This window comes from Oryctolagus cuniculus, chromosome 20 (genome assembly GCF_964237555.1).
Source record: "Oryctolagus cuniculus chromosome 20, mOryCun1.1, whole genome shotgun sequence".
Taxonomy (NCBI): domain Eukaryota; kingdom Metazoa; phylum Chordata; class Mammalia; order Lagomorpha; family Leporidae; genus Oryctolagus; species Oryctolagus cuniculus.
In genome coordinates, this window is record NC_091451.1 from 12994778 (window position 1) to 13013315 (window position 18538).

Below are 18538 nucleotides of genomic sequence, written 5' to 3' on the forward strand. Positions count from 1 at the left end.
ACTGCTGACTTGTGCCTTCTAGCCTTTCAAGGACTGAAGGGCTGAGAAATCCCCTCAATTGGAAAAAGGATCCTCGCCTCTGGAAAGTGGCCATCAAAGCAGCTGCCTCACTCCAGTCGTGTTGAGCGTGCTTGGCTCTGTCATAGATTAGTGTTTTGGACTTGAATCACTTGCCCTTGCTACTGCCAGTTTGTGGAGCTGCCTCTTCACATGAAAGCCTGAAGCAGAAGAACAGAAGAAATAGCAAATTGGGTTCTTATAAAATTGGCACATTTAGCAGAAATTATCAAGATAGATTTAACAGCACAGTGATTTATTCAGACAAAGCCAGTGCCTTAAAACTTGTACGTTCTGAGCCAAATAAACCTTAACTTCTTAGTGCTTACCTAATGTTCTTTAAAAAAAAAAATTATTTGTTTATTTGAAAGTCAGTTACACAGAGAAAGAAGGAGAGGCAGAGAGAGTTCTTCCATCCACTGGTTCACTCCCCAATAGGCTGCAACAGCCAGAGCTGCACCAATCCAGGAGCCAGGAGCTTCCTTGGAGTCTCCTACATGGGTGCAGGGGCCCAAGGACTTAGGCCATCTTCCACTGCTTTCCCAGGCCATAGCAGAGAGCTGGATTGGAAGTGGAGCAACCGGGACTTGAACCGGCACCTATATGCAGGCAGTAGTCCTACCTGCTGTGTGCCACAACACTGGCCCTAATGTTCTTAAAGTAGGAAAATTTACATCTGAATTTGGTTCTTCTCATCTTTGCATTTTTATAAACTGCGTTTTTCTCTTATGGGATATACACCCTTTTCTGTTCAAAGAGAACAGAAAACCACACTCATTCCCTGATAGATTTATTTGAGGTATGCTTTTTTATTTGAGTGTGAGTTTCAAGATGAGCATCATATTTAAATGCTCAACTCGGTTTTCTTCCTTTGTGCTTCAGTCTCTGAGAAAATAGTCATTGTATTTGTTTCCATAGGATCACAAAATCTTAGAATTAAAAGGAACTTTGGGCCCGTGTTTTGCCAGGTTAAGCCACTGACTAGCAATACTGAAATCTCATATGGGTGCTGGTTCTAGTCCTACTTGCTCAACTTCTGATCCAGCTCCTGCTAATGCCCCTGGGAAAGCAGTGGATGATATTGCCAAGTACTTGGGCCTTATATTTAAAAGTATTTATGAGAATCAAGGACCTCCAGCCAGAGCAGAGTGGAGGGGGACTTTCAAGAGAGGAAAAAACCCAAAGGGACTGGTGGCAGTAGGCTTTTTAAGTACAATTTCAAAGGAAAAATAAAACCTTAACAATCAGATTGGCATTGGGTTACTAGGTGGAGACAAAAACCATCAAAGACCTCATTTACAATTCTCCATCCCCATCAGGTTTTTGTTTGAATTCTTGTAGTAAGAAAAATCTTATTGCTCTCTGAGGCAGCACATCCTATTATTAGATGGCTATTACAACAAGGATGTTTTTCCATTATACTAAGCCAAAACCTTTCTCCTGTTATTTCTGTCCACTAGCCCAAATTCTGCCCTCTGAGACACCACCAAATAAATTGGCTCCCTCTTCTGCATGATAGCCTTGGAGATATTTGAATACACAATCCTGTCTCAGCATGGTCCCTTCTCAAAGAAAATACTATTTGTGATTACATAATTTTTAAATTTTTGTAAACATAAAGAGAACAGATTTCATGTATTTCCTGAGTACATTATGAGAAGATAACTGTATTTCCTCCCTCCTTTTCTCCCTCTCTCAACCCCCCTTCATTCTTCCTTTTTTTTTTTAATCTTGGAAAAACAAAATTCCAGTCCACTCTGTAAAGATTATTTAAATGTTAAATAGTTCTTTTTTTGGATCTCTAGACAGTATTATTTGCTGATAATTTCATTCTAGTTAACAATAACTAAACACTGTTCATGTCCAAAGCTACTGTGGAGAGACTGATTTGAAGTCTGATTTGAGTCATTTAGCTCATTTGCCAAGTGCCTACAATGTAGATCTGGAGGAAAATCACAGAGCCTGGGTGAAATAGGGCACTCCGTCTTGTGTGACAGTTACATATTGCTTTGTCCTCTTTACAAATTTGCCTGTTGCCACAGCTGTTCTTCTCACTTTATTCTTTATAGTGCTTTAACTTTAAATCCCATTTTGATATTAATATTGCCACTCCTTTTTTGCTTATTTACAGTTTCCTGGTGACTTTTTGTACTACCTGTGATTTTAAGTCTTTCACCTCTTTAAGTACATCTCTTATAAATAACATTAAAACAACAACAACAAAAAACGAGGGGCCATGTTATGACGAAACAAGTTAAGCCACTTTAAGATGCCAGCATCCCATATTGGCATTGGTTCCAGTCCTGGCTGCCCCACTTCTGATCCAGCTCCCTGATCAGTGCCTAGCAAAGCAGTAGAAGATGGCCCAAGTCCTTGGGCCCCTGCACCCACATAGGAGACGCAGATGAAGCTACCAACTTGGCTGTGGCCTGGTCCTGGCCACTGTGGCCATCTGGGGAGTGATCCAACAGATAGAAGATCTCTCTGTCTATAACTCCGCCTTTCAAATAAATAAATAAACCTATTAAAAACAACACCTCGGGGGCCTGTGCTTTGGCACAGTAGGTTAATCTTCCACCTGCGGTGCCAGCATTCCATTTGGGCACCGATTCTAGTCCTGGCTGCTCCTCTTCCAGTCCAGCTCACTGCTGTGGCCTGGGAAAGCAGTACAAGATGGCCCAAGTCCTTGGGCCCCTGCACCCACATGGGAAACCAAAGGAAGCACCTGGCTCCTGGCTTCAGATCAGCACAGCTCCGGCTGTTGCAACCATCTGGGGAGTGAACCAACAGATGGAAGACCTTTCTCTCTGTTTCTCCCTCTCACTGCCTGTAACTCTACCTCTCAAATAAACAAATAAAATCTAAAAAAAAAAAAAAAGAAAAAGTACTGTGGGGCTAGAGCTGTGGGTCAGAAAATTAACCTGCATTTGACAACAGCATCCCATATGGGGGTACTGATTCGAATCCTTTCTGTTCTGTTTCTCAGCTTCATGCTTTTGTGCCTGGGAAGGCAACAGAAGATGGCCCATGTGTTTGGGCTCATCCCCCTTGTGGGAGACCAGAATGGGGTTCCTGTCTCCTGACTTTGACACCAGACCTGGCTGTTGCCACAATTTGGAGAGTGAGCCAGCTCTCCCTGCCTCCGCGCCCCCCACCCCGCCCCGCCCCGCCGTGTCACTTTTATCTTTCAGATAAATAAGTTTTTTCAAAGTACAGTCTTTAAGTGATTTAAGATTTTTTAGTTTTTCCATTCTTTTGAGGCATCTCATATTTTCACATTTTCAGTATACATATCTTATTTTGTATAGTTTATTTAGCAATCTTTTATTTTCTGATTAATTTATTTGAAAAGTAGGGACAGATTAGATCTTTCATCCACTGGTTCATTTCCCAAATGCCTGAAACAGCCAGGGCTGGACCAGGTCCAATCCAGGAGCCCAGAACTCAGTGTGGATCTTGTTGGTGGGTGTTTATTTTTTACCCTCCAGTTGTTGGCTTCTTAGATTACTGATACAGATTGAGTACATTTTATCCAAAATGCTTGGGGCCAGAAGTATTGCAGATTTTGAATTTTTTCAGATTTTGGATTATTTGCACAGACTTTACCAGGTGAGCACCCCCAATCTGAAAATTGGAGCACTTTGGATTTTCTTTTGCCTACTAAGAGCTCTGCTTACCTTTGGAGCTCAGGAAGCTGCTAGGGCCTTTTGGACCTGATGGGCATGGAGTTGTAGTGGGAAAGAGGGTTAACAGCTGCTAAGAGGCACAGACGTCTGAACTCCCGAACTGTAGTCATCTGTTAAAATACCCCCAAAAAGGCCTCTGTACTTCCTGAACTGTTTAGTTGTAGCTAGGGATATGGCAGTGTAGTGTTTTTTTAAGTAGATATCTGGGTCAATCTGAAAATGACACCTTTATGTTTGAACTGGGTCCCAACTAGCATCAAATGCTCAAATCGCTGGCGCCGTGGCTCACTAGGCTAATCCTCCGCCTAGCAGCGCCGGCACACCGGGTTCTAGTTCCGGTTGGGGCGCCGGATTCTGTCCCGGTTGCCCCTCTTCCAGGCCAGCTCTCTGCTGTGGCCCGGGAGTGCAGTGGAGGATGGCCCAGGTGCTTGGGCCCTGCACCCCATGGGAGACCAGGAAAAGCACCTGGCTCCTGGCTCCTGCCATCAGATCAGCGCGGTGCTCCGGCTGCAGCGCGCCGGCCGCAGCGGCCATTGGAGGGTGAACCAACGGCAAAGGAAGACCTTTCTCTCTGTATCTCTCTCTCACTGTCCACTCTGCCTGTCAAAAAAAAAAAAAAAAAAAACTAAAAATGCTCAAATCAATGAATGTTAAAGAAGGAGAGGACTGTGGCTGGCCTTGTGGCATAGCTGATGAAGCCACTGCCTGTGATGCCAGCATCCCTATGGGTACCGTTTCAAGTCCTGGGTACTCCACTTCCAATTCAGCTGCCTGCTGATTGCCTGGGAAAAGCAGCAGAAGATGGCCCAAGTGCTGAAGACCCTGAACCCACATGGGAGACCTAGATGGTGCTCCTGGCTCAGCCCTGGCTGTTATGGAAATCTGGGGAGTGCACCAGCTGATGGAATATCTCTTGTCTTTCCCTCTCTCTAACTCTGACTTTCAAATACATAAATAAACAAATCTTTCTAGGAAAAAAAAAATCAAGTAACATAGGAAAGGACCCAGTCTATGCAAATATCCTCATTTTACAGATAAGGAGAATGAGACAACCCCCTCCACACACACGCACACTTTCAGGGTTAGCACTGGAGGTAAAACCGGATTCTAGACTTTATGACAGTAAGGCCTTCAGTGTCTCATCTTCAGTACTCTCATCTAGTACTTACATTCTTAGCATTTACAAAAACATCACATAGAAAGTTTTCATATAATATTTGTACTCTAAGAGAATCATGGATAGGTACTTAATAAGTCAAGTGAAAATGAATAGATAGTCTTGAAAAATCAGAATTAATGCTGGGGCTGGCGCTATGGCATAGCAGGTAAGGCCACCGCCTGCAGTGCCGGCATCCCATATGGGCGCTGGTTCTAGTCCCAGCTGCTCCACTTCCAGTCCAGCTCTCTACTGTGGCCTGGGAAAGCAGTAGAAGATGGCCCAAGTCCTTGGGCCTCTGCACCTGCGTGGGAGACCCAGAAGAAGCTCCTGGCTCCTGGCTTTAGATCAGCTCAACTCTGGACATTGGGGCCATTTGGGGAGTGAACCAGTGGATAGAAGACCTCTCTCTCTCTTTCTGTGCCTCTCTGTAATTTGCCTTTCATATAAATAGATAAATCTTTTAAAAAATTAATGCTGGTATTTCTTTTTCTTTCCTATTTAATTTTTTATATAAGGGGAACAGATTCATGTATTTCATATACACAGATTTAAACACATAGTGATACTTCCCACCCTTTCGTCACTTCCTCCCTTGATTCTACCCTCCCTTCTCCTTCCTTTAATTTTTACAATGACGTAGTTTGAATTTTCTTTATAATCACAAAGCTTAACCCACCACTAAATAAAGAATTCAACAAGTAGTAAGTAATTAAACCACTGTTCCTCAAGAATATAGGCAAGGGCTATAAACAATATTCAAACTTCACAATGTCAGTTTCACTTATATACAGTAGATCTTTTTTTATTCTGTAAATTAGTTACCACAAATCAGGGAAAACATGTGATATTTGTCTTTTTTGGGACTAGCTTATTTCACTAAGCATAATGGTCTCCCATTGCATGTTTTGTTGCAAAAGACAGACTTTCATTCTTTTTTACGGCTAAGTAATATATGCCACATTTTCTTTAGCTAGTCATCAGTTGATGGACATTTGAGTTGATTCCATATCTTAGCTATTGTGAGTTGAACTGCTATGAAATGGGAGTGCAGATAACTCATATGCTGATTTCATTTCCGCCACTGTCATATCATAGATTTATTTCCTGATTCCTGAGGAGTCTCTATGCTGTCTTCCATAATGTTGTACAAGTTTACATTCCCGGCCGGCGCCGCAGCTCAATAGGCTAATCCTCCGGGACTAGAACCCAATGTGCCGGCGCCGCAAGGCGGAGGATTAGGCTAGTGAGCCACAGCGCCGGCCCTGATTTTTATAAAAGGTATACAGTATGGGTCTTATTTCATACTTCCACATATAGAGGTCCAAATTTCCCAACACTATGTCTTAAAGAAATTGTCCTTCCAGGGAGTGATTTTAGTTCATTTGTCAAAGATTATTTGTAGATGCATATATTAATTTCTGGGGTCTCTACTTTGTTCCATTGGTCCACATCTTTTCTTCTGCCAGTACCAGGCTGTTTTGATTATAACTGTCCTGTAATATGTCTTGAAATTTTGTATTGTGATGCCTCCAGATTCATTTTTATTGTTTAGTAGTACTTTAGCTATTTGAGGTCTCTTGTGACTCCATATGAATTTTACAGTCATTTTTTTCCAGATCTGAAAAGAATGTCTTTGATATTTTGATTCAGATTACATTGAATCTGTAAATTGTTTTGGGTAGTATGGACATTTTGATGATATTAATTCTTCCAGTCCATGAACATGGGAGATTTTTCCACTCTTTTGTGTCTTCTTCTATTTCTTAATGTTTTGTAATTTTCATTGTAGAAATCTTTCCCATCATTGGTTAAATTTATCCCAAGTTATTTAAATATTTCTGTAGCTACTGTGAATGGGGACAGTTTTACAAATTCTTTCTCAGCCATGGCATTGTTTGTATGTACAAATGTTGTTGATTATTGTGTGTTGATTTTATATCCTGAAACTTTGCCAAACTTCCAGTAATCTCTTAGTGGAGTCTTTTAGTTTCCCTATGAATATGATCATATCATCTGCAAACAGGGATAAGTTGACCTCCTCCTTTCCCATTTGTATCCCTTTGATTCATTCTTCCCTCCCTTCCTCCCTCCCTCCTTCCCTTCCTCCCTCCCTTCTTCCCTTCCTTCCTTTCTTCCTCTCTCTTTCTCTCTTTCTCTTTCTCACTTTCACTCTCTTCCTCTCTTTCTCCCTCTCCCTCTCTCCTTTCCTCTCTCCCTCCCTCCCTCCCTCTCTTCCTTCCTTCCTCTTTCCTTCCTTCCTTCCTTCCTTCTTTCCCTCCTTGCTTTGGCTAACATTTCAAAAACTATATTTAATCGTAAGAATGGACACCCTTGTCTGGCTGTAGATATTCAGTGGAAATGCCTTCAGCTTTCCACCCTTCAATATGATGCTATCGAATTATTGCCTTGATTGTGTGGAGGTGTGTTCCTTCTATACCCAATTCCTTAAGGTTTTTACCATGAAGGAGTGTTGTATTTTATCAAATGCTTTCTCTGCACCTGTTGAGATAATCTTGTGATTTTTATTCTTTACTTTGCTAATGTGATGTATCACATTTATAAATTTGTGTATGTTGAACCAACCCTACATACCAGGGATAATTCTCACTTGGTCCAGGTGAATGATCTTTTTGATGTGTTGTTGAATTCGATCAGCTAGTATTTCATTGAGGATTTTTGCATCTGTGTTCATCAGGGATATTGATCTATAGTTCCCTTTCTTTGTTGCATCTTCTTCTGGTTTTGGAATTAAGGTGATGCTGGCCTCATAGAAGAAATTTGGAAGACTTACCTCCCTTTTAATTTTTTTGAATAGTTTGAGGAGAATTAAAATTGGTTCTTCTTTGAAAGTTTGGTAGAATTCAGCAGTAAAGCCATTGGTCATTGGCTCTTCTTTGTTGTGAGGGTCTTTATTACTGATTCAACTACATCTTAGTTATTTGTCTACTTAGGTTTTCTATGTCTCATGACTCAATTTTGGTAAATTATATGTCTATAGAAATCTATCCATTTCATCTACAATTTTAGATTTGTTGGCATGTAGCTATTTGTAGTAATTGCTGATGATTCTTTTTATATTTGTGGTATCCATTGTAACATCTTCTTTTTCATCTTTGATTATATTAATTTGGGGCATACCCCTTTTTTTGTTGTTGTTAGTTGGGCCAATGATATATACATTTTGTTTATTTTTTTTTTAAATAAAGCAGCTATTCATTTCACTGATCTTTTTTCTTTATTTGGTTTTGGTTTTGTTTATTTCTTCTCTAATTTGTATTATTTATTTCTTCTTACTAATTTTTGTTTGGTTTGTTTGTTTTTCTAGGACCTTGAGATGCATTGATAGATCATTTATTTCATGCCTTTCCAATTTCTTGATGTAGGCACTAATTGCTCTAAACTTTCTTCTTAACACTGTTTTTGCTATATCCCTTAAGTTTTGATATGTTATACTGTCATCTTCATTCATTTCTAGGAATTTTTTAATTCCTTTTTTCTTCTATGAGCCACTGTTCATTTAGGAGCATGTTATTCAGTATCCATATGTTTGCATATTTTCTCATTTCTTAAGTTGGTAATTTCCAGCTTCATTCTGTTGTGGTCAGAGAAGATACATGTTACTATTTCAATTTTTCTGTATTTGTTGAGACTTGTTTTATGGCCTAGTATATGGTCTATCCTAGAGAAAGTTCCATGAACTGATGAAAAGAATGTGTATTCTACAGCTGTGGGATTAAATGTTCTGTAGATATTAATTAAGTCCATTTGGTCAATACTGTAGATTAGCTCTGTTATTTCTTTGTTGATTTTTTGTATAGCTGATCTGTTCATTAATGAAAGTGGGGTGTTGAAGTCCCCAGTTATTTATATATTGGGGTCTATGTCTCCCTTTTGATCCATTAACATTTGTTTTAAATAGTCAAGTACCCTAGCATTGGATGCATATGTGTTTATTATAGTTAATTCTTCCTGTTGAAGTGATTCCTTAATCATTACATAATGCCCTTCTTTGTCTCTTTTAACAGTTTTGTGTTAAAGTCTATTTTTTCTATTAGGATAGCTACTCCTACTCACTTTTTATTTCCATTATCATAGAATATCTTTTTCTATACTTTCACTTTCAGTCTTTGTGCATCTTTGTTGGTGAGGTCTGTTTTTTATAGGCAGCAAATATATGGGTCTTGTTTTTAATACATTCAGCCAGTCTGTATGTTTTTGTTTGAGAACTTAAGCCATTTACCTTCTAGATTATCATTGATAAGTAATGACTTGGTCCTGCCATTTTTCTAAAGTATTCCTATTGTTTGTTTTGGATTTCCTTTGTACTTTTTTTTTTTTTTTTTTTTTTTAGACAGGCAGAGTGGACAGTGAGAGAGAGAGACAGAGAGAAAGGTCTTCCTTTGCCGTTGGTTCACCCTTCAATGGCCGCCGCGGCCGGCGCGCTGCAGCCGGAGAACCGTGCTGATCTGATGGCAGGAGCCAGGTACTTATCCTGGTCTCCCATGGGGTGCAGGGCCCAAGCACTTGGGCCATCCTCCACTGCACTCCCTGGCCACAGCAGAGAGCTGGCCTGGAAGAGGGGCAACCGGGACAGAAATCAGCACCCTGACCGGGACTAGAACCCGGTGTGCCAGTGCCGCAAGGCAGAGGATTAGCCTAGTGAGCCGTGGCACCGGCTTCCTTTGTACTTTTACAGGGGGATTTTCTGCTTTCACATTCTTTCATGATGCTATCTTCCTGTTTCTGTTTGTAGCACATGCTTAAATATCATTTATAAGGCTGGGTGAATGGTGACAAATTCTTTCAATTTCTGATTGTTTTGGAAGATCTTCATTTCACCTTCATTTATGAATGAGAGCTTCACTGGGTACAGTATTCTGAGTTGAAGTTTTTCTTTCTTTTAGGACTTGGTCTATGTTTCTGTATTCTTTCCTAGCCTATAGGGTTTCTGATGAGAAATCATCTGTCAGTCTAATTGGAAATATTTTGAAGGTAATCTGGCATTTCTCTTGGGCACGTTTTACAATCTTTTCTTTATCTTTTACTTTTGAAAGTTTGACTATAATGTGACGTGGTAAAGATCATTCTTGATCATGTCTATTAGGAGTTCTGTGTGCTTCCTGTACTTGGATGTCCATATCTTTTTATAAATTTGGGAAATTTTCTGCTGTTATTTCACTGAATAGGTCTTCTAATCCATTCTGTATTTCCGTACCTTCAGGAATTCTTAAAACATGCACTTCCGGTATTTTGATAGTATTCTATATATCTCAAATACTATTTGAATTTTTTAAATTTTTTTCTTCTTCCTCTTCTTCTTTTTGTCTGATTGAAATATTTCCAAAGATTAGTCTTCTAGTCTTCTAGATCAGATATTCTTTGTTCTGCCCCACCACATCTGTCATTAAGGCCTTCCACTTGACATACTGAATTCTTCATATCTCATATTTTAGTTTGATTTCTCTTCAATATCTCTTTTTCAGTAGAATTTCTCATCTATGTCACTTGTGGATCTCTTTAACTCTTGTATTTATTCTCTGTGTTTCTGAGTAATCTTATGATCATTCTTTTGATTTCCTCTTCAGGAAATCAAATCTTCATCTTCATATTCTAATATTGAAGTTTTGTTTGGGTCATATTGTCATCTTGTTCATGTTTCTTGTATTTACATTTATTTTTAGGCATCTATGGAAACCCTTGCTGGGCTTCACCTCAGAGGATTTTTATCTTAGAAATATGCCTCTATGGCTTACTGGCATGCCTGGTCCTTCAGATGATATCCAGAGGCTGTAGTGATGGGGCCAGTGATCAAGGGTAAAATAAAAGTCGAGAGTGATAACCAAAGTGGGTGTGGTAGATCTCCTCTGTCGTCAGCAGAGGGGAGGGTATTATTACATCAGCTGGTATATTCATAGCCAGCCTAACCCCTCTCTTCCAAGGTGAACCAACTGCCCTGGGTGAGCCCACCGTGCCTACACATCCCACCCATTCAGGCACATGAACCAAAGGATCTGTGTGTTCCTCAGTGTGAATACAGAGCCTTCTGTGATGACCAACCCAGCACTCAGGTAACTCTGAGCATCTAAACCCAGCCCCAGTGATTGCCCAAAGACACAACCACACCTCACGCCCTATCACACAGTCACAGGATTTGCACAGTCACAAGGCACAGGGCCCCAACAGTCACAGGGAGCAACGGGTCAACTCCCAGCCCTGTGAGCCTACCCACCCATGGAAAGAGCTGCAGAGTTACCAGAGCCAGCTGCCTGGCTGACTTGGATGTGTTCTGCCTTGGGAATTAGAATCTGAGTGCCTTGATAGAGTGAGGGGAGGGGAGCACTTCATGGGCCTAAGAGGGTGCCCCACCCCCCAGCAACCCTCCAGGTTGCTGGAGGTTGCTCAATCAGTGGGGCCAGTGGATTTATCTCTCCAATAAAATATCCCTGTTGCACCCAGGTAACATCAGCCTCTACTTGCCTTATTAAGATGGCATTTCCTCCCTGCTGGTCACTGGACACCTTGGTGGGGGCAGAAGGGAAGCGATGTGCTCTCCATTCAGGGGTTAGGTAGGTACCCTGCCCCTGCTAGTTGTTCAGGCTGGACTCAAAGTCAGTAGCGACCTTAAGGTTCTTGCTTAGGCAGTACCACCAGTGGCACATGCTGCCACAGGTTCCTCTCATCTCACTCCAAGATGACCTGGAATTATCTTTAAAGAAGTGGTTACGTGGTAGATCTATTTTTAATTTACTGAGGAATCTCCATACTGTCTTCCATAAGAATTTTACCAGTTTATATTCCCAACAACAGTGTATTAGGGTACCCTTTTCTCTGTATCCTTGCCAACATTGTTATTTTTTGATTTCTATATGAGAGCCATCCTAACTGTGGTGAGGTGAAACCTCATTCTGGTTTTGATTTGTATTTTCCTGATGGCTAGTGATCCTGAGCGTTGTTTTCATGTGTCTGTTGGCCATTTGAATTTCCTGTCTTGAAAAATGCTGCTCATGTCCTTTCCCCATTTCTTAACCGGAATGTTTGTTTTCTTGCCGTTGTTGAGTTTCCTAAGCTCCTTATATATTCTGAATATTAATCATTTATTAGATTAATAGTTGGCAAATATTTTCTTCCATTCTGTTGGTTGCCTCTTCACTTTGTTCAGTGTTTCCTTTGCTATTGCAGAAGCTTCTTAGCGTGATATAATCTTATTTTTCTATTTTTGCCTTTTTTTTTTTTTTTTTTTGGCCAGTGCTTCTGGAGTCTTATTCAAGAAGTCTGCCTATCCCAATGTCTTTGTTTTTCTCTAGTAATTTCATGTCTTAGTTTTAGATCCTTGATCCATAATATATATCTACCAATATGACCTAGCTATCCCATTTCTGGGAGTATACCTAAAGGAAATGAAATCAGGATATGGAAGAGTTACATGTACCCATGTTTATGCAGCTGAATTCACAATAGCTAAGATATGGAACCAATCTAGTTGTCCATCAGCTGATGACTAGATAAAGAAAGTGTTGTACATATACATGATGGAATACTACTCAGCCATAAAAATGAATGAAATCCTAACTTTTGTAACAAAATGGATGCAGCTAGAGATCATTATGCTTAGTATAATAAGCCAGTCCAAAAAAGGGCAAATATCACATTTTTCTGATGTTTAGTAGCTAATATATGAATATAAAAATGTAATATATATTAGTGAAGTTGAATTATTTGGATTTGATTATTGTTTATAGCCTTTGTCTATATTCCTGCTGAACAGTGCTCTTTCTACTTTTTACTTGGTGAACTCTTTATTTACTGGAGCATTAAGCCTTTGCCTGTAAAGTATATTTAAAATGTATTACAAAAACTTAAAAAGAAAGGAAGAGTAAAGGTAAATGAAGGGAGAGAGGAAAGTATTATATTCTTAGAAATTGTATCTGTGGGCCGGCACCACGGCTCACTAGGCTAATCCTCCACCTGCGGCACCAGCACCCCAGGTTCTAGTCCCAGTTGGGGTGCCGGATTCTGTCCCTGTTGCTTCTCTTCCAGTCCAGCTCTCTGCTGTGGCCCAGGAAAGCAGCAGAGGATGATGGCCCAAGTGCTTGGGCCCTGCACCCGCATGGGAGACTTGGAGGAGGCACCTGGCTCCTGGCTTTGGATCGGCGCACTGCACCGGCCATCACAGCCATTTGGGGTGTGAACCAACTCAGGGAAGACCTTTCTGTCTGTTTCTCTCTCTCTCACTGTCTAACTCTGCCTGTCAAAAAAAAATAATTAAAAAAAGAAATTGTATCTGTGAACTACATAAAATCTGTTTTCTTTATATCAATAAAATATAAATAAATAATTTTAAAATAAAGAAATGGTTAATCACCATCCAAATCTAATTAAAATTATAATTGTTACTACAGATCAGGGAAAACTTTGGTATTTGTCTTTCTGGGAATGGGTTATTTCACTAAGTGTAATGGTTTCCAGTTGCATCCATTTTCTTGCAAAAGACAGGATTTCAGGCTCTTTCCTTGTTTTTCTTTTTCTTTCTTTCTTTTTTTTTTATAGATGAGTAATATTCCATAGTGTATATATACCATAATTTCTTTATTCAGTCATCAGTTGATGGACATTTGGGTTGATTCCATATCTTAGCTGTTGTGAATTCAGCTGCAGTGAACATGGGAGTACACATAACTCTTTCATATGCTGATTTCATTTCCCTTGGATAAATTCCCTGGATTGAGATTGCTGGGTCATATGGTAGCCAATAGAGTATCTAAAATGTAATGTATAGGAGTGAAATTGACAGTTTGAGATTTGATGACTGTTTATAGCCCCATCTCTACTGTTGAATAACTGGTTTTTTTTCCCTCATAGTTTGTTGAACTATTTACTTTCTGTAGGGTTAATCTTTTTTTTTTTTAACTTTTATTTAATGAATATAAATTTCCAAAGTACGGCTTATGGATTACAATGGCTTCCCCCCAATAACGTCCCTCCCACCCGCAACCCTCCCCTTTCCCACTCCCTCTCCCCTTCCATTCACATCAAGATTCATTTTCGATTCTCTTTATATACAGAAGATCAGTTTAGCATACATTAAGTAAAGATTTCAACAGTTTGCTCCCACACAGAAACATAAAGTGAAAAATAATAGATGATTTTTTAAATGATGATGAAATCAGATCAGACCTGTTGTCATGTTTAATCCCAGTGAGAGTCGAGTTGGGAATTGATAATTTCTTTCCTTTTTTTTTTTTTTTACAGAAGATCAGTTTAGTATACATTAAGTAAAGATTTCAACAGTTTGCACCCCATAGAAACACAAAGTGAAATATACTGTTTTAGTACTTGTTATAGCATTAAATCTCAATGTACAGCACATTAAGGACAGAGATCCTACATGAGGAGTAAGTGCACAGTGACTCCTGTTGTTGACTTTACAAATTGACACTCCTGTTTATGGCATCAGTAATCTCCCTGTGCTCCAGTCATGAGTTTCCAAGGCTATGGAAGCCTTTTGAGTTCTCCGACTCTTATCTTGTTTAGACAAGGTCATAGTCAAAGTGGAGCTTCTCTCCTCTGTAGGGTTAATCTTATGAATATAAAGTAAACTGAACTTTGTAAAAATTAAGAGTGGGTATATGAGAAAGTAGAGGAAGAGAGTGGGCGCACAGGCAAGAGTATAGAGTATATATGTTCCTAAATCTGTGTATATGAAATACATGAAATTTGTATACCTTAAATAAAATTTAAAAAAAACTATTGTGTTTAGTGAAGGAATATTCAAGTGGCATCACGATATCCCTTCAAGATCTGCCTCTTTCTAAGAAAAGGAAAATCACTCATATATACCTAAAACACTTAATCTGCTTAATCCAACAGCCCCTCTAGTAACAATGCTAAGAAAATATTTCAAATTTCAAAAGTACAAATTTTTCCATCATCATCAGTATTTGTCATACACAAGTAAGATTTTTTAAATGTTATATATTTACTTTATTTGGTTTTTATAACTTATTTCAGAATAATTTTATATTTACAAAGCAAAAATTGTGAAATAGTACAAAGAAATCCGATATGCTCCAGGGTCTTCTTCCAGGTTTCCCATGGGGGTAGCAGGGCCCCAAGCACTTGGGCTATCTTCCACTGCCTTTTCCCAGACCACTAGCAGCAAGCTGGAGGAGAAGTGGAGCATCCAGGACAGGAACCAGCACCTATATGGGATGCTGGCAGCACAGGTGGTGGCTTTACCCACTACATCACAACGCTGGTCCCATCCCTGCTTTACAAAAGGAATACTGAGAAAAAGAGAAGTTAAGCTTCTTGTCCAAGATTATAAATCTAAACTGATAGTGGCACCAAGATTTAAACTCAAGTAATCTGACTCTGTAGTTCACAGTCTAACCTCTGTGTTATGCCACTCCAAACTAGCTTATCTCTCAGAGGTGCTGTACCAATAGTGTCTCTGGTAGATCTCAGGTTCCTCTCTTTACCTCTGTCATGCCTGCGTGAAAGTGAAATGAAAGCCTAGTTACAAATCTTGCCGTGTGAAGCCTCTAACTTTCTTTTTTCTCCTCTCATCAAGTAGTGCATTAAGATAAAGGGACATGAATTGACTTCAGAATCTTGAAAGATTTGGGAGAACACATTCTGTCTCATTGAGAGGTTACTTGGATTCAAGTTAACAGAAAAACTTTCTAAAGATAGCTAAAGCAGAGGAGGGGTTTGTGGGACCATGAGGGTTGTTATCTCATGGAACCCAAGACCAAGAATACAGTTGAGCCTCAAGAGGTACTAAAATCAAGTACTAGAAAATTAGAAGCCATGATTACTTCCTTTTTAGATACCCATGTTAGATGTCCATGGAGGAGAAAGAAAAAGAAAAAATCAGGTAATGTAAAGGGAAACAACCCCTACTCCATAGGTAAAAATTTCACAGAACACAATTTACCATTTGTGTATTCTGTTCAGTTGAAGGGAAATGCCTGCAAGCACCTTGCCCAGCTGTGTGTAGATTCAGCTGCTGCCTACCATCCTGTCCATTCTTAGGTCCCTATGTTTGGTATTTTGTTTATATCACTTGATAAACCTCGGTGAGGCCTCTATAACCCTCTAGCAACCAGAAGATAAAACCTTTCGATTTCTTTCCAGTCTTCTCTCCAGGTCTTTGATCTGTGTGAGGGTTGGGGTGTGTCTAGCCCACAGGTCATAGGAAATTATTTTTTCTGTCCCTGCTAAGGAAACTGCAGGTGGACTTGAAATTCAGTAAATCTATAGTAAGCTAATTTTTAAATTTATAATTTTGTAAAGCCTGCAAATGATGTTGTAAATATCCAAATGTCCATTCAGAGAAGAAAGATTACCCACCCCTGATCTATGCCATCAAAGAGTCAGGTTCCCTTGCATTTTCAGTTGAGAGCCAGGAATTTTACCACTCAGGATATTTCATACTGTTTCTGCCTTCCATATTCTTGTTTAGCTACTCTTTTCTCAGCAAACATCTCTGGCTCTTCACATTTCTTGGGATCTCCTTCAATTTCCGGTAGACTAAATTCAAATTCCTGAGTTTGAAAGTCCTCCAAAATCATGTCCCCTCCACTCTATCCCAGCTATTTCCAGTGAAGTCCTTCACTCTTGTTAGGCTATTGCCCTCTCTGATCTAGAAATTTCCCAGACTGTTGCACTGTTCCAAGCCATTGCTTGTATAGATCACGTTTTACAAAGCCCTTTTCCATTCCTTACATCTGTCAGAGTTTGGTCCTGTAAGTCATTCCCTCCAAAGAGTCCTATGTGATCTTTTTAATACCTAGGGTGACCATCTGTCCTGGTTTGTCTGGGATATCCTAGGACATGTGTCTTTCAGTTCTAAAACAAGGATATTCCTAGATAAACCAGGATGGTTAAACATCCTCCTGACATCTCACTGTCTCTCCTCATTATACCACCTTGTTGGAATAAAAGTTCCGTGAAAGCAGCAGTAGCCACTGCTTCAGCACTTAGAAGATCCTTTCTCTACAGTGAAAGTTATGCTTCAGTTAGGCTGAGACCTATTCCATCCCCATTTCATATGGAATATATTGCTGTACTCAAGTCAGTGTCTACTCAGCTAATAAGGGGGGTTCATTTTAAGTTGGCACTATATCCCAAATATTTCTTTATGTGCTAATGTATTTGTCTTTTTTTTCCAGCCCAGATGACTTACTCAATGCCTTGAATGAGGGAATCAGCCGTGCAGATGTCATCATCACATCAGGGGGTGTCTCCATGGGAGAAAAGGTATAAAAATGAAGAGGTAGCTGCTGCAGTACCCTTGCATATGGTCAGTAAACTGTGGTCCGGGAGGTAGCCATTGTTCGTAACCAGGCATCCACAAAGCTGAAAACCCGTGGTGTCTCAGAAATGACTGGTCTTCTAAGGTGGGATGCAGTGTGGTAGGGCAGAGAGCCTATCCCAAGAGAGCCGTTACAGAATGGTGTTTGCTGTTCTGGAGACTTCTGGCTTGCTTCTCAGTTTTATCGTACGTCTCTTCCTCTATATGTGATATTTACGCCCAGGGTAAAGCTCTAAGGTCCTTCCTTCTACCTAAATTTGAACATGACTTGTCAGAGACAACCAAGTCACCGATCATATATTCCAACCTTATAAAGAACACATAGGTCCCTTCCTCATAGGAATGAAGGAAATTAGGCATCCCTTTTGATCATATTTGTAAAACCAGTAAGTTATAGTAATAATGAAAATATATAAATACACAATGTGATTTTACTGGACTATTTTGTATATGATACTAGTTTTATAAAAGTCCCAATTTGATATTTCAGTATAATTAAATTTATGTTCTCATATCTTAATGAAATGTGTTAGTTCATCCTGACTATTGGGTTCACTGAATAATGTTATTAAAGTAAAATACTTTTGACAATAAACAACTTTACATTTTGGCTCAAAAAATAGTGCAGATCACAGAATATTTTGTCAGCCTATAATTCCTTTCTGTGCTTTCTTTTACCTCATTTAATGACTAAATTGAAAAAATATAACAATATTATCATAATAGCAATTTTTACTAAAATTCATGTTTTCCAAGAGCTTTTTTATTTTAAACTAGATCTTGTATAGATATGATTGTTTTTGAAACCTGCCTTCTCTAACTGTAAAGCTGCCTAAATTCATAATCTCACTCTTTAGACAGTGAACTGCATTTTCTCTAAGTGAGCCTGAGCAGACAGTGCCTCCATTCCATGCACAAACTTTAGTTTTAGAGTGTTTAGGAATAGCACTTAGGCTGCCAAAAATCTGTAAGAAAAAGAATCTCAGTCCAAGACTACCATCTTAAAGTACATTCAGGAGTGGAAGATCTGAAGCGCGGGTAGGCGTTCTTGGACCAGACAGATTGCTGGGTTAATCTTCCCTCCAAGTCCCCCAGGTGTCTTTAGCCCCAGGAAACAAATTGCTGCGGGCCTCTCCTGAGGTCTCTAAGGCTGGGGCTGAGGTCTGCACTGTGTGTGCAACGTGTCTCTTTCATTACCTTCAGGCTCTCTGTGGTACGGTCAATATCACAAGAGCAAACCCTTAAGTTGGGCTGTGTAAATGTTAAGTTTGTTATTTCCAGGAATTTTTATGTATAATTTATATTTATTCCTAAGGAACT

General features: G+C 39.7%; 1 protein-coding gene across 21 annotated transcripts in view; it reads left to right on the plus strand.

The window, feature by feature from the left end:
* Nucleotides 1-18538, plus strand: part of GPHN (gephyrin) — a 566685-nt gene that overhangs the window by 515832 nt on the left and 32315 nt on the right. For all 21 annotated transcript variants that reach the window (XM_070065103.1, XM_070065105.1, XM_070065109.1 and 18 more), the window contains one exon: nt 17076-17163. In XM_070065103.1, coding sequence (XP_069921204.1) covers nt 17076-17163 — 88 coding nt within the window. The remainder of the gene's footprint in view (nt 1-17075; nt 17164-18538) is intronic.